Raw genomic sequence first — 11,828 nt, 5'->3', positions numbered from 1 at the left:
TTACGAGATCTTTTCTCATAATTACGAGATAATTATTTTGTAATAACGAGATAATTAACTCGTAATAACGAGATAAAAATATTCTTTTATGTTGTCCTATTCGTCTTTTTTACTTAACCTATTCTTTAAAATTGAAATAAAGAAACAACGGCATGGCAGCTAATATTGATTGAACATTTAGAAGAGCCGACAGTTAAAAAATCTAAACTAAAATTGATGACACGTGTATATTCATGTACGTGGCCTTAATTCCGTTTGTTCCAACTGACTGGAAAAAAGTAACAATTTTTCTTAATTTCAAACAAGATAGAGGGTATCTCTAAACTTTGTTCTTTTGGTCAAATTGTACTATAATATTTTTATCACTGTTCCGAATAAAATTTTTAAAATTTTTAGAGAAAAGACTGTTTTGAAAAAAAAACAGATGGGGAGGGGTGGGGCCTCTATATTTTCCTATTTAAAATTTTGATCCCCCCCCCCTTGCAGCAAAATATGATGTTTACCTATGAATAGCTTCACTGTCTTCCTTTATAAAATTTCTGTAGACGTACAAAATTAAGCCTTATCATAGTTTTTGAGAGGCATCTTGTCTCCTTATTCAACCCCATATGTAATTGATTAAATACATTCATAAATAAAATAGCAGAAAAAAATTGAAACCTTTATTAAATTATCACATAGTTTTGTCAAGCACTATCAATACTATAATTTGTTTCCTAAACTTGTGGAGACAGCATTCTATTGTCCATGACTGACACTTTCCTCTCCTATTCCCATTCCGTGGTTCCCGGTGGTTTGGAAGTGAGGTCATACAAAACCCGGGATATTCCTGGAACAGTTGAGATTCTTTCTACCATCTGGTTCAAAACCTACAGAGGAGATAAAAATAACAGAATTAGCTGGACAGACACTCGTTTAATTGCTACATACATGTAGAGATACTTATTTGTAATCAAAATCTAAACAAGAATCTTAACAAACTGTTTAACACATTGTATTAATAGAATCTTCAGTTATCATATTATTATATTTTTTATTATTAAAGAATTCAAAGACCTTTCCCACAAGTAAAACAGTCTTCAAAACAAATTTTGATCATTTTCATAAGATTACATTTGAATCATCAAAATTTAATTAAGATGAGTTTCAATCACTTGATATTAAACACAAGTGTCACACTTTGATACTACTTAATATACTACTTATACTACCGGTACTTAATCTCTTTAAAACAAAAAAATGCAAACACCAATTAAAAATCTATAAAAGTAAAACCCTTAAATCAAAATTCGTTAATTACCAATAATAACATGTGCATGACTTATCACAAGTTTTAAAAGATTAATTTACAATTGAAAATAATATACAGGACGCACATCAGTATGACTTTGAGAATGTTAAACCTTTCTCTGCCCATAATTAATTGCTATTTTTCAACTTTTCAGGAAATAAATTAACAATAAAATCAAGTACTGTATGAAAATGCTGTTGACATTTTGATCTCTAAAAAAAAAATATGTATAGTTTACATGAATTATCTATTGTGACTAATGACTAGTACCGTAATGTAACAAGTTTATCTGCTACATGTATAACTTGGTACCACCGAATACTACTATATCACGAACTTAGTTTAAAATCACCTTATTTTCTTTTTTAAAGACTTTTGTTTACTTAGTTATTTCTTAAATCATATATTTTAGGAATTATTAAACTATCTGGTTATAACATTTGACTTATTTCAATGCTAAAGAAGTTTGCTAATAAAAGTTGAACAATGCTAGGTACTGAGGTTATCTTTCAATTTCACAACCACATACAGACACTTGGTGATGCCATATTCCCTCTGCAACAAGTTTCTCAAGGGGATAATAAAGGGGATAGGTTCCCTAAATCATAAATGCACAGTGTTCATTTAATTGAGATCAATTATACCTGAGCAGGAAATTGTTTGTTTGGTGTCGCTGCGATTCCAGTCATAAAATCATTGGTGATGAAGGTCCTTATCACGATGGAGCGCTGGCACGATGGACTGTTTTTGACGGGGTCCCTGTCGAAGTGGACAGGTATGATAATGACCGGCATCTGACTGAGGCTGGAGGTCGTGTTGGTTGCGTGTAACACCTCCGTGGCCAGGTAGTCGGCCTGTCTGAGCGTGCTCAGTACTCCATTGGTTAGGTAGGTGGGGGTGATGTCCTCAACAGGGAACCGCACGGAACCACCAAATATATAAACTACCCTACAATGTTAAACAATATGGGCTCGTCATTCAAAGATCATTTGTTTAAATCATTACTGATACACCTCTAGTACAATTTGTATGTACAATGTAGATGAAATTTTTAAAGCTTTTATCAGCCAAAGATATTTTTCCTTTTAAAATCTTTTTTGGTTTGAAGGATCACTACTGTAACAGTATTAATCAATGATAAAATCTTAACTTGAAGAAAATGTGCCTCTCATTTATGCCAAAAAGAAAACTTCTATGTGTGGGAAATCATTGAATGATTAAGTCAAAGAACTATAACCCTGCTTAAACTAAAACATTTTGTGTAAATTTGATTCACAAGTTGTCAATGCAAATACTCAATGCATAATTGTCTGGATGTGAATAAGTAAATGCATTATTTAACCACTGAAAGTAAGTCAATAAATGATACATATATCAATTTAATCATATCGGAGATCCTCATTAGTTTCTTTAAAATTACACAACTGAATCAATCTTATAGCTTTTTATTTTCTATCTTTCACAATCTCTGTAGTAAACTGTGTATAGCTCAATTAGTAACATCATCTTCCCTAATTTTCACTAATTGAAATTTTAACATTTTTTAGCTTTTTTTACCTACAAAAGAATTTCAAAATGCACTTTATGGTCATAAATTCTAAAGCATTGATTATACTTTAGACATGCTATACTTTCATTCATGTCAATATCTCAAAGTGGCTCATACTGCTTTAAAATAAAAACTCACGTCTAACTACCTCATATTAGAGCAAAGGAAAAATATTAACAATGTCATAACAAAATTATTGAAGTTGAAAGTCACATTAAACATGTATTTGCACTGATGTATTCAAGTTGGTCTATAGATCAAATATAAAATTCAAACAAATATTTCAAACAATTGATTGTTGAATCCTGTTCACCAAGTTTTCTTTAAATCTGTTTAAAATGTGATATAATATGGTTGCTTTAAAAATCTGAACCTCCTTCGAATGCAGTTTGAGAGTGAATATGTATATGGTTCTTACCGATTTATATTATGGCATATTCGTGGAATAAGTTTGGCAAGTATCATCAAATTCTCCCAGTTTGGTTCACTGTCACTAGATATTCCTACCACGTAACTATAGGTCCTGCAATCTCCCTGCAATAGCAACACAAATACCTTCAGTTCAATAAGTAGTTCTTTTAATCAAATGTTTGAAAGACAGAAAGGACAGATAAAAGAAAAGAAAGGATATGATATGATAAAGAAAAGAGAGGGTATGAAATATAAAGAAACTGAAGAGAGTGGGTATGGCTTATTTCCATATTAGTCGAAATCACAGAGAAGGATAGAGAGAGAAAAGATTGAATATGAAAGGGATAAAGAAAAAAGAGATGCACAGAAAGCTTCTGTATTTTTGGGCAGCAAAGAGCTGTGGTTGTACAGAGTTGGCGGGGAGGTTTACCTGAACCCCGACGGTTTTGATTGGTAACAGTGTAGAGAAGAGCTGAGCCTCTTCACTGATTCGCTTCAGTTGCTGCTGCTCCTCCTCTGAAGTACTGTTCTTCAGTCTGGTAATTAGTGTGTGTGGCTAAAAACAGCACAAAAATCAAGTTCACCTAGCATGGCTGAATTTTCTTTGAATACATGTGTACAAAACCCATTTTTATATATATCAATATCAGCCACAATTGTATTGCGAGTTTATTAAATGATATATTTTATGAAATTGAACAAGAACCGTACATCATTAGAGTGAAAAAGTTAGCTGACTTCTCCTTTGATCTCTAATTCATTTCTTTCCATATATATATATAGATCAAATAAAACTGTCTAACTTTAATAGCTGCACATCCTAATTGTTAATACGTACTGTTTTGACTGAATTTGAGAAGTCCATAAGGAATTTGAGCAGAATGCTAGTCTCAGCATAATCCTTACACATGTATGCTTCCTCTGCACATATCACACGGATAGCAAGTCCTGGCCCTGCAAATAAAAACACATCAATTGAACGTACATATCATACTAAGAGTCCCCCAATTTCATCACATTCCTTCGCTATAGATAAGAATCAGTTTTATATCACTCTTTTACCAGAAATGAGTAAAACGAAATGAAATAAATAAACTTTCACAGACCTGGAAATGGGTGTCTATGAACAAGTTCTGGAGGGAGCCCTAGGTCTTTGCCTATGGTGCGGACTTCGTCCTTGTGGAAGTCTTTGAGCGGTTCTACCACCCTGCCCTGTCTGCGTAGTTCTCTCACCAGTTCTGTGTCATTGTGGTGAGTCTTTATGGCATCAGCTTTACCACTGGCAAGCTCTGAAGCACTCTCAATCAAATCCGGCCTCAATGTGCCTTAAAATGAAAGAAACTGGGTTTTTTTTCCCACAAGTATGACTTGACTCAAATCCTTGAAATAACAGTTTTATACTTTGCTTACTGAAAAGCATATCCTTATGTAAGAAGCAAATGAAATACATGTTTTAGATAATTCATTGAAGATTAATTCATATGACAGAATATAGGCAACGTACCTTGACCTAAATACACATCCTCTGGTTTTAAATTCAATTCCTCTAAAACTTCATTTGCTACCTAAAATAAATATCCAAATATGGTAATGTTAATGTAAATCCCCAATATGCAATGTAGAATCATAGCACAGAAAAAAGCATTTCATACCCTCATAAATGTATCCCCTATGATTTTTCTCTTCTCCTCGGGACATACGACTGTATTAAGTCTCTCTGTCTTGCGTTTACGTGGTGTGGAATCTCCAGTCTTCACTGATATGGATGTTGATCCATTGTAAAATGTATGAGCTGCTTTCACAACTACAATGAATTAGCACTATTATATTGTGACACTGTAAAAATACCTTATTTAATGTATACAAATTTTGAATATTGCCAATACATATACATATATTTGTCAAAATCCTTTTTAAGGTGTGCTCTTTATATAATATCTACTGAACTGTAATCAAATTGGAAAATCCAGACTCATACATTTTGTATGTAGATGTACATATCAAATTTTACTCACATATGTACATTAATACATGTATCTTGCACTTGTCTGATAAATATAATTACCTTTCACATTTAGCCCTATTTTGTTAAGAGACTGTACAACATTCTGACTTTCATTTTTCCGCATGAAGCCATTGTCTATATGGACAGCAATGACCTGCTCCTTGGTTAAAGCTTTGTGTAATAGTGCTGCACAAACTGTTGAATCCACTCCTCCACTCAACAACATCTTTGTTAAAGAAATTATTATAAAATAGTTAAAAAGCAGCATAAACAACCATGGTTCTGAATTAAGGAATATGAATAATATCTCATCTCATGTTTCTGGTCTGACACCTTTTGCCAATAGTTTCTAAACCCATGTTCATTCCAAACCCCACAAATAACTTAACCAGCAAAAGAATTTCTAAAGAATGACTAAATTTAGCTTAACTACTTGTGATTATAATGATGTCCAGCTATATTAAGCTCTAGCACACACCAAGACTTTGTGGTTTCCTGTGACTTCTGTGATATACTTCAGACACTCTGCCTCGCGTCCCTGCATTGTAAACGTTCCTTTACACTTGGCAACGTCAAACAGGAAGTGACTCATCATCTCTTTGCCCTGGTCCGTCAAATCAACTTCAGGATGGAACTGAAGACCAAACAATTTCTTTTCCTCATTGGCAATACCTAGAGGTGTAAAAACAATTCAGGATATACATGTAGCAGTTTCCTTAATATTTCACAAACGTCAACTTTAATAAACATGCATGTCTTGAATGTACTTTTATTCAATGCATTTTTAAACAAAGATTTTAGCTTACTTTTTTTTTTTTTTTTACATAAGATATCTATGTCTGACATTGTAAACATTTGAAATTCATGGATATTATGCTATATGAATTCACTAACCAGCTATAATCTTTCCTGAGTGAGCTATGGCAGTGAAGCCATTAGCCACTGTGTCAATACTGTCTCCATGTGTCAGCAATACATTCTGCTCTTTCTTTAAAGACCTTTAAGGAATATTTAAAAGGATTTGTACAAAAATGTTCCATCTTTTTTATAATAAAGAAACACTAGGTTTTTTCACTGTAACAGTTATCATACCTGAATAAAGAACAATTTGTGTCTATAGTTATTGTGAATTGACCATCTTCTCTTGCTTCTTTAGGATGCACACTTCCACCAAATTCTTTATTTAGCATCTAGGTTTTAAAAATTAAACCACACTGTAAACTTAATGAAATCAAAAAACAAAATTTATTCCCAATAACAAGCAAAACTTTTGACTTCCAAGTTCAAATGTACAAAAAACTGTTATTTCTACTTAATTTTTAAAAGGCAATCTTTACAACAATGGCAAAATAGTTAAAAACATGAATGAAGTTTAAATGATGGTAAGTTGAAAATTGACTGTATAATGCTTTTGTCAGAGAGAACCAAGTAAGAATAGTAATATTTAGTTTCTCAAGTCAAATTCTTTTTAAGGTAAATCCGTACCTATAAAATTATGGGTTCAAAGTTAAAAAACTTAACTTTTTTTAACTTATTGGACTTGAATTTCATCAAAAAATAAAGAAAATATATATGTTTCCATACTATTTAAGATGTAAGGTAATAAAAACCAAAGCCTGAAATTATCATCTGAAAATCACACTTTTTTGTTTAAAAATTAAATATAGTTTGTCTATTTAAATTTTATTGCTTACTATGCCAGAAAACTAAAATTAATTTTGAAAAAAAGAAAAGATTGTTTACATTAGAAAAATTATAGCATTTAGATATATCACTTAGAGGAAAATAGAAAAGAGTTATTTCCCTTTGTCATTATTGAATTATGTCGAATATAAGGATGATAAACGCTTATTAAATATCTGCAAGTAAACAATCATTTGAGTTTTTGATGTGCACCTATAATAACATAGAAATTACAAATCTACTTGCAAGAATTTTAATGAATTCATGGTTTATGTAAAATGTATGACGTCACAGGAGGGTGGATTTACTTTAATATAGCGATAATGCAGCTGGTTCATTAATCATTATTTTTAATACTATAAGACTAGAAAAGGGTAATAATGCAATTAGGTGTCTTGTAAATGTATAAAATTTGACTTTTTAAAATGGCAACAAGCAGCAATTGACAACATGCAGCACGATATATAAAACTTATCATTAATATTTTTGCCTAATTTTCAAATGAAATTTGTTGTTTTACTAATAATAACAGTGTATGTACCTGCATGCCATAGCATATTCCCAACACTGGCAGTCCACAAGCGAATATTTCTGGGTCATATCTGGGAGCATTTTCAGCATAGACAGAGTTAGGTCCTCCTGATATGATAATTGCCCTACAATATAAAATGGAAACGTTATTGTCACCTCCTACTATAGGGCATCAGTATTCTGATTTCAAGCATTTGTATATGTTATTTCTGTTCTATTGTGTCAATATGATATATAAATGATTGCTACAAATAATGCATATCTGAAATTAACAAAATGTTTTAATGTAAAACAGAATCCTTATCAACATTATGAAAAATTTCCTTTCATTCAACCCATGTGCTAATATCTTGTTTCATTTTGTATAATCTTTTTATCTAACAGACAGCTATAGCCTTCCCATATTCAAATTCTTGAAGCATAAAAATATACTTTAACAAGGTTTTGCACTTAAAAATCTTTCCTCTTTCCATTATACATTTAAAGACTTTGTACTTACCTGTAACCTTCCTCTTTCAGGGTAAATGCAGGTGTATCTAATGGCAAAATCTGAGATTCGACAAAAAGTTCTCGTACTCTTCTATCAATAACCTGGATTGGTTTTGAAAAAGATGAAAATTCATAACAAGTTATTATTTTTTCAGAAGATAAAAAATTGTGCATTTTTGGACACATAAATAGCTCCAACATATAATGAATTCCTTTAATACAGTGTAGGCTAGCATCCCCTTACCTTGCCATACTGGGCACCAGCATCCAATATGGCCACCCTTTCTCTGTTGTCACCACTGCCATTGATGAACCCCCCATTGTCTGTTCCATTCATTCCTTTCTCTACTCATTCACCGCCAGATCCCTACAGTGCAGTAAACAAATACTAGTATCTGCCAGTAAACATTGATATCTGAGATATCTAATATTGTACTTATTATAACTTTTCTCCTAATGGTGGTCAGTGTAAAATGATTTATCACTCCATCCCATCACTAGCACTATTACACATAATGGCATCTACTTTGGGTATGAGAAATGACCTCCTATTTGCTGTAATAGTTTGCAATTACTTAAGAGTACATTAACAGGTAAATGTATCAAACCATGCACACAATGTTAAAAACCCAAAACTTCACCATTATCTTTAAAAGATATTTATTATCTGTTTATCACAAAAAGACACACTATAAATTATAATCTTAAAAATCAGAATTCAAACTTCCAATGTTAAAGCCTCCTTACTTTGACAAAAGTACAGTTATTTCTGGGGTTTCCTCACATGAAAACAAGTAAATGACCTTTCCCTTCATAACAAAAAAAAAAACATTTCATGCTTAAAAACATTCAATTCAACATTAAAACACCATAAGCCCCAGTGATATGGTAAACACAATAGGATTAGGTTGAATTAGGTTCAAGGACAAAGACCTCAAAAGTCACTGGGTGATAATGAAATGTGTCTTTCTGTTATAATTATGAATCCACTACCCAGTAAATGGATCAGTTATTTCAGTCAATAATATAAAGGTTTCAAGTCAATGAAGAATTTTCTGCCATTTCTTCAAGTGGCATTTTTTGCTCTGCTTCCCATAAACTTTAGGAGTGAACCAAAACCCTTGCCTAGCAAATATGTTATACAATATACACAATCATGAATAATTGTTTAAATAAATGCCATCAATTATATGGGCATTTTAGCTTCCATAATACCGGTACATGCATTAAATAATATGAAATTTTCATTAACAGTGCCTATGAATAATATAACAATTGAAATGCTGTCAATGTGACAGCAAACCGGGTTTTCTCTTTTGTGAGCTGTATCCATAATCCATGTCAACCCTGAATTGATAAACACTACCTACCATATCCAGTGAAATAGAGTACCATATATGCAATATTTCAAAAGCTGGTATTTTTTCATAAATTATCAGAAATAAAAATCCTAGCAATATGCACACCTCAGATATTGGTACAACTGATCTGCAAAAGAACAACTTCCTATCTTGAAAACTGTAGGAGAAGTTATCCATACAATGAGGGTACCCTTTATGCAATATTCTGCCAAAAAATGTCAAAGTTAGTTCAAAAGCTGGTATTTTTTTCAGAAATTATCAGAAATTAAAATTCTTACAATATGCACACCTCTGATCATATATGTTCAATTGATCTGCAAAAGAACAACTTCCTATCTTGAAAACTGTAGGAGGAGTTATCCATACAATGAGGGTACCCTTTTGGCAGCCGCCTGCCCGCCATTTTCATCATTTAAATAACCAGATTTTTCTGTTGGAAAACCCGGTTAAAAATTGACATCTTTTGGAATCAGAACTTGTACCCAAAACATGTACACCACAGCATAGAACTTTTTTCCCTAATGAAGACAATTACAATATAAAACATCAAAGACCAGTCTACCAATTCTTGTTGCATTTTGTCACAAATACCATTAGTGTGTCCGTTGCAACCATGTCATTGTGAAGATGTGTATGTTTAATGACTGTCGAGCAAACATTTCTCAAAGCTAAACAAATATGAGAGGTACAGTTGTAACTTCTCAGTTGACTGAATCTTTATATACATGTACATACCAGTATAATTTTTAACAATGTTATATCCTCCCCCCTTCCCAGAATTACTTCACTCCATTTGTCATTCATTTTATATACACTGTATATTACAAACTTGTATATTTCATATAAGAAATATAGCAAGTTTGCAGTATGATAAATGTTCCATCCTCATTGCTACCACATGTGCATGTGCATAATTATACTGAGGCATAATATAGATAAACCTGTTTTTGAACCTATAATTATAAAAAATTTTAAAATTGAAGTGTTTAAGTGATAAAAAATTCTTCCAAACATTTAAGTCAGTTGATATTGATAACTTTTTAAACTACATAGAATTTGTTCTTAAAGATTTTAATTGCATTATTTTTTCACCTGTAAAAGGCAATATCAATCATTTTGATATTTGAATTTTGCAAGGGAAACCACAAACTTTGCTATATCTTAGTATGTACTAAATTAAGTTTTACTCTACATTTATGTACTGTAGGAGTAGCCCATTCTTAAATTGGAAGAAAATTAGAAATTACAAAAGTTTTAAAGAATTGTAATTCATTATTGAATATGTCCATAAAATGTAGTTAATATTAAAGGGTGGTATACCTAACAGGCTTACAATTAGAATAAGGACTGCACATTGGAATTGACAAGTTTATCTAGAATTTCACACTCAATATAATTATCAATTTAAACTCATAATACTTTTAACCTTGTCTAAAACACTGCAATGCAACATTTAAAGCAACAGATCTTTTAAATTGGTATGAGCAATCATTTTTCTGTAAATGTAATACACAGTATGGCCATTTGGCACTGGATGATGGTTACCACAACCCATATAGTACTCTTCTTAGCTGCTACGCATATTCATCCTACAACTCTAAATCAATCTCACTAAGAATCCTGTTATTAAATGATCAAATGCTGTAAACAAGTATTGGGTTACATCAGGACATCAAATCTTCTATATAAAAATTAGAACAGTTAACATGAAACTGTTGCATCAAACAAAAGTATCATATTCACATAGCCTGCCATCTGGGTGCAGTCAAAAATTATAAGTTAAGGATGCAAACAACCACGTGCTTGTTTAGTAGACCGAAATGTGCAATCATTCAATGTCAATATTTTATTGTACCATTTGTAGAAATTATTCTTCATGTCAGACACAAATTCATTTTTTAAGATGAAGATACATAGCCGAATTTTCAAGGCACATTTTTATATTACCAATTTTTACAGTTTTAAGCAGCAGTTTAATATTTATAATGTTTTTTTCATATGTACATTGTACATCTGTAGCCGATATTAGCCACTAATAATATTAAATGAAATAAATTACAATGCGCTGATACATCCTTGACTGACAAGTAACTGAAAACAAAGCCAATTCTTTTTAGATCAATGAAATAAATGATTAAAATTACCTATATTTAAGCCAAACGTCTGGCAACCTTCAACAAGCCGAATTTTCGCGGAAGATTTCTATTTTCTCATTATCACGCATGCGTGTCCTTTCTTGGGTGAACATCGAACCCGATTACTAATTGACTATTTTAGTTGGATGATCCAGTTACTTAATTTTCAATCTTAAAAAAAAATCCAAATTAACCACAAACATTTTTCCAAGTTTAACCGCACATATTTTAAAATCATTTTATCTAGTCATAGTAAGACTGATTAAAATGCATAAGGCCTAACGTTAATGTTAATCACCATTATATTCTCAACCGAAACAGAGAATTGAATAAAAAATACAAATAACGCTGGACATTCAGTAAATGGAAAGTG

The 11,828-nt window shown here is 31.8% G+C and overlaps 1 protein-coding gene across 3 annotated transcripts in view; it reads right to left on the bottom strand.

The window, feature by feature from the left end:
* Nucleotides 1-11,621, bottom strand: part of LOC105329768 (GMP synthase [glutamine-hydrolyzing]) — a 30,133-nt gene extending 18,512 nt beyond the window's left edge. Inside the window, exons 1-16 of one of the 3 annotated variants that reach the window (XM_066079695.1) lie at nucleotides 11,465-11,621; nucleotides 8,204-8,326; nucleotides 7,970-8,061; nucleotides 7,481-7,595; nucleotides 6,349-6,446; nucleotides 6,151-6,254; nucleotides 5,735-5,928; nucleotides 5,317-5,482; nucleotides 4,904-5,055; nucleotides 4,756-4,816; nucleotides 4,358-4,576; nucleotides 4,090-4,205; nucleotides 3,682-3,807; nucleotides 3,259-3,374; nucleotides 1,936-2,239; nucleotides 650-869 (exon numbers count right to left, since the gene is read on the bottom strand). In XM_066079695.1, the coding sequence (XP_065935767.1) occupies nucleotides 768-869; nucleotides 1,936-2,239; nucleotides 3,259-3,374; nucleotides 3,682-3,807; nucleotides 4,090-4,205; nucleotides 4,358-4,576; nucleotides 4,756-4,816; nucleotides 4,904-5,055; nucleotides 5,317-5,482; nucleotides 5,735-5,928; nucleotides 6,151-6,254; nucleotides 6,349-6,446; nucleotides 7,481-7,595; nucleotides 7,970-8,061; nucleotides 8,204-8,296 (2,058 nt within the window). In that variant the 5' untranslated portion in view covers nucleotides 8,297-8,326; nucleotides 11,465-11,621 and the 3' untranslated portion in view covers nucleotides 650-767. Of the gene's footprint in view, nucleotides 1-649; nucleotides 870-1,935; nucleotides 2,240-3,258; nucleotides 3,375-3,681; nucleotides 3,808-4,089; nucleotides 4,206-4,357; nucleotides 4,577-4,755; nucleotides 4,817-4,903; nucleotides 5,056-5,316; nucleotides 5,483-5,734; nucleotides 5,929-6,150; nucleotides 6,255-6,348; nucleotides 6,447-7,480; nucleotides 7,596-7,969; nucleotides 8,062-8,203; nucleotides 8,327-11,464 lie in introns of those variants that run through there. The other 2 variants (XM_011431177.4, XM_066079696.1) reach the window with 2 other exon arrangements.
* Between the last annotated feature and the right edge of the window lie 207 nt (nucleotides 11,622-11,828).

Source organism: Magallana gigas, chromosome 3 (assembly GCF_963853765.1).
Source record: "Magallana gigas chromosome 3, xbMagGiga1.1, whole genome shotgun sequence".
NCBI lineage: Eukaryota > Metazoa > Mollusca > Bivalvia > Ostreida > Ostreidae > Magallana > Magallana gigas.
This window is presented reverse-complemented; position numbering and strand designations above follow the sequence as displayed.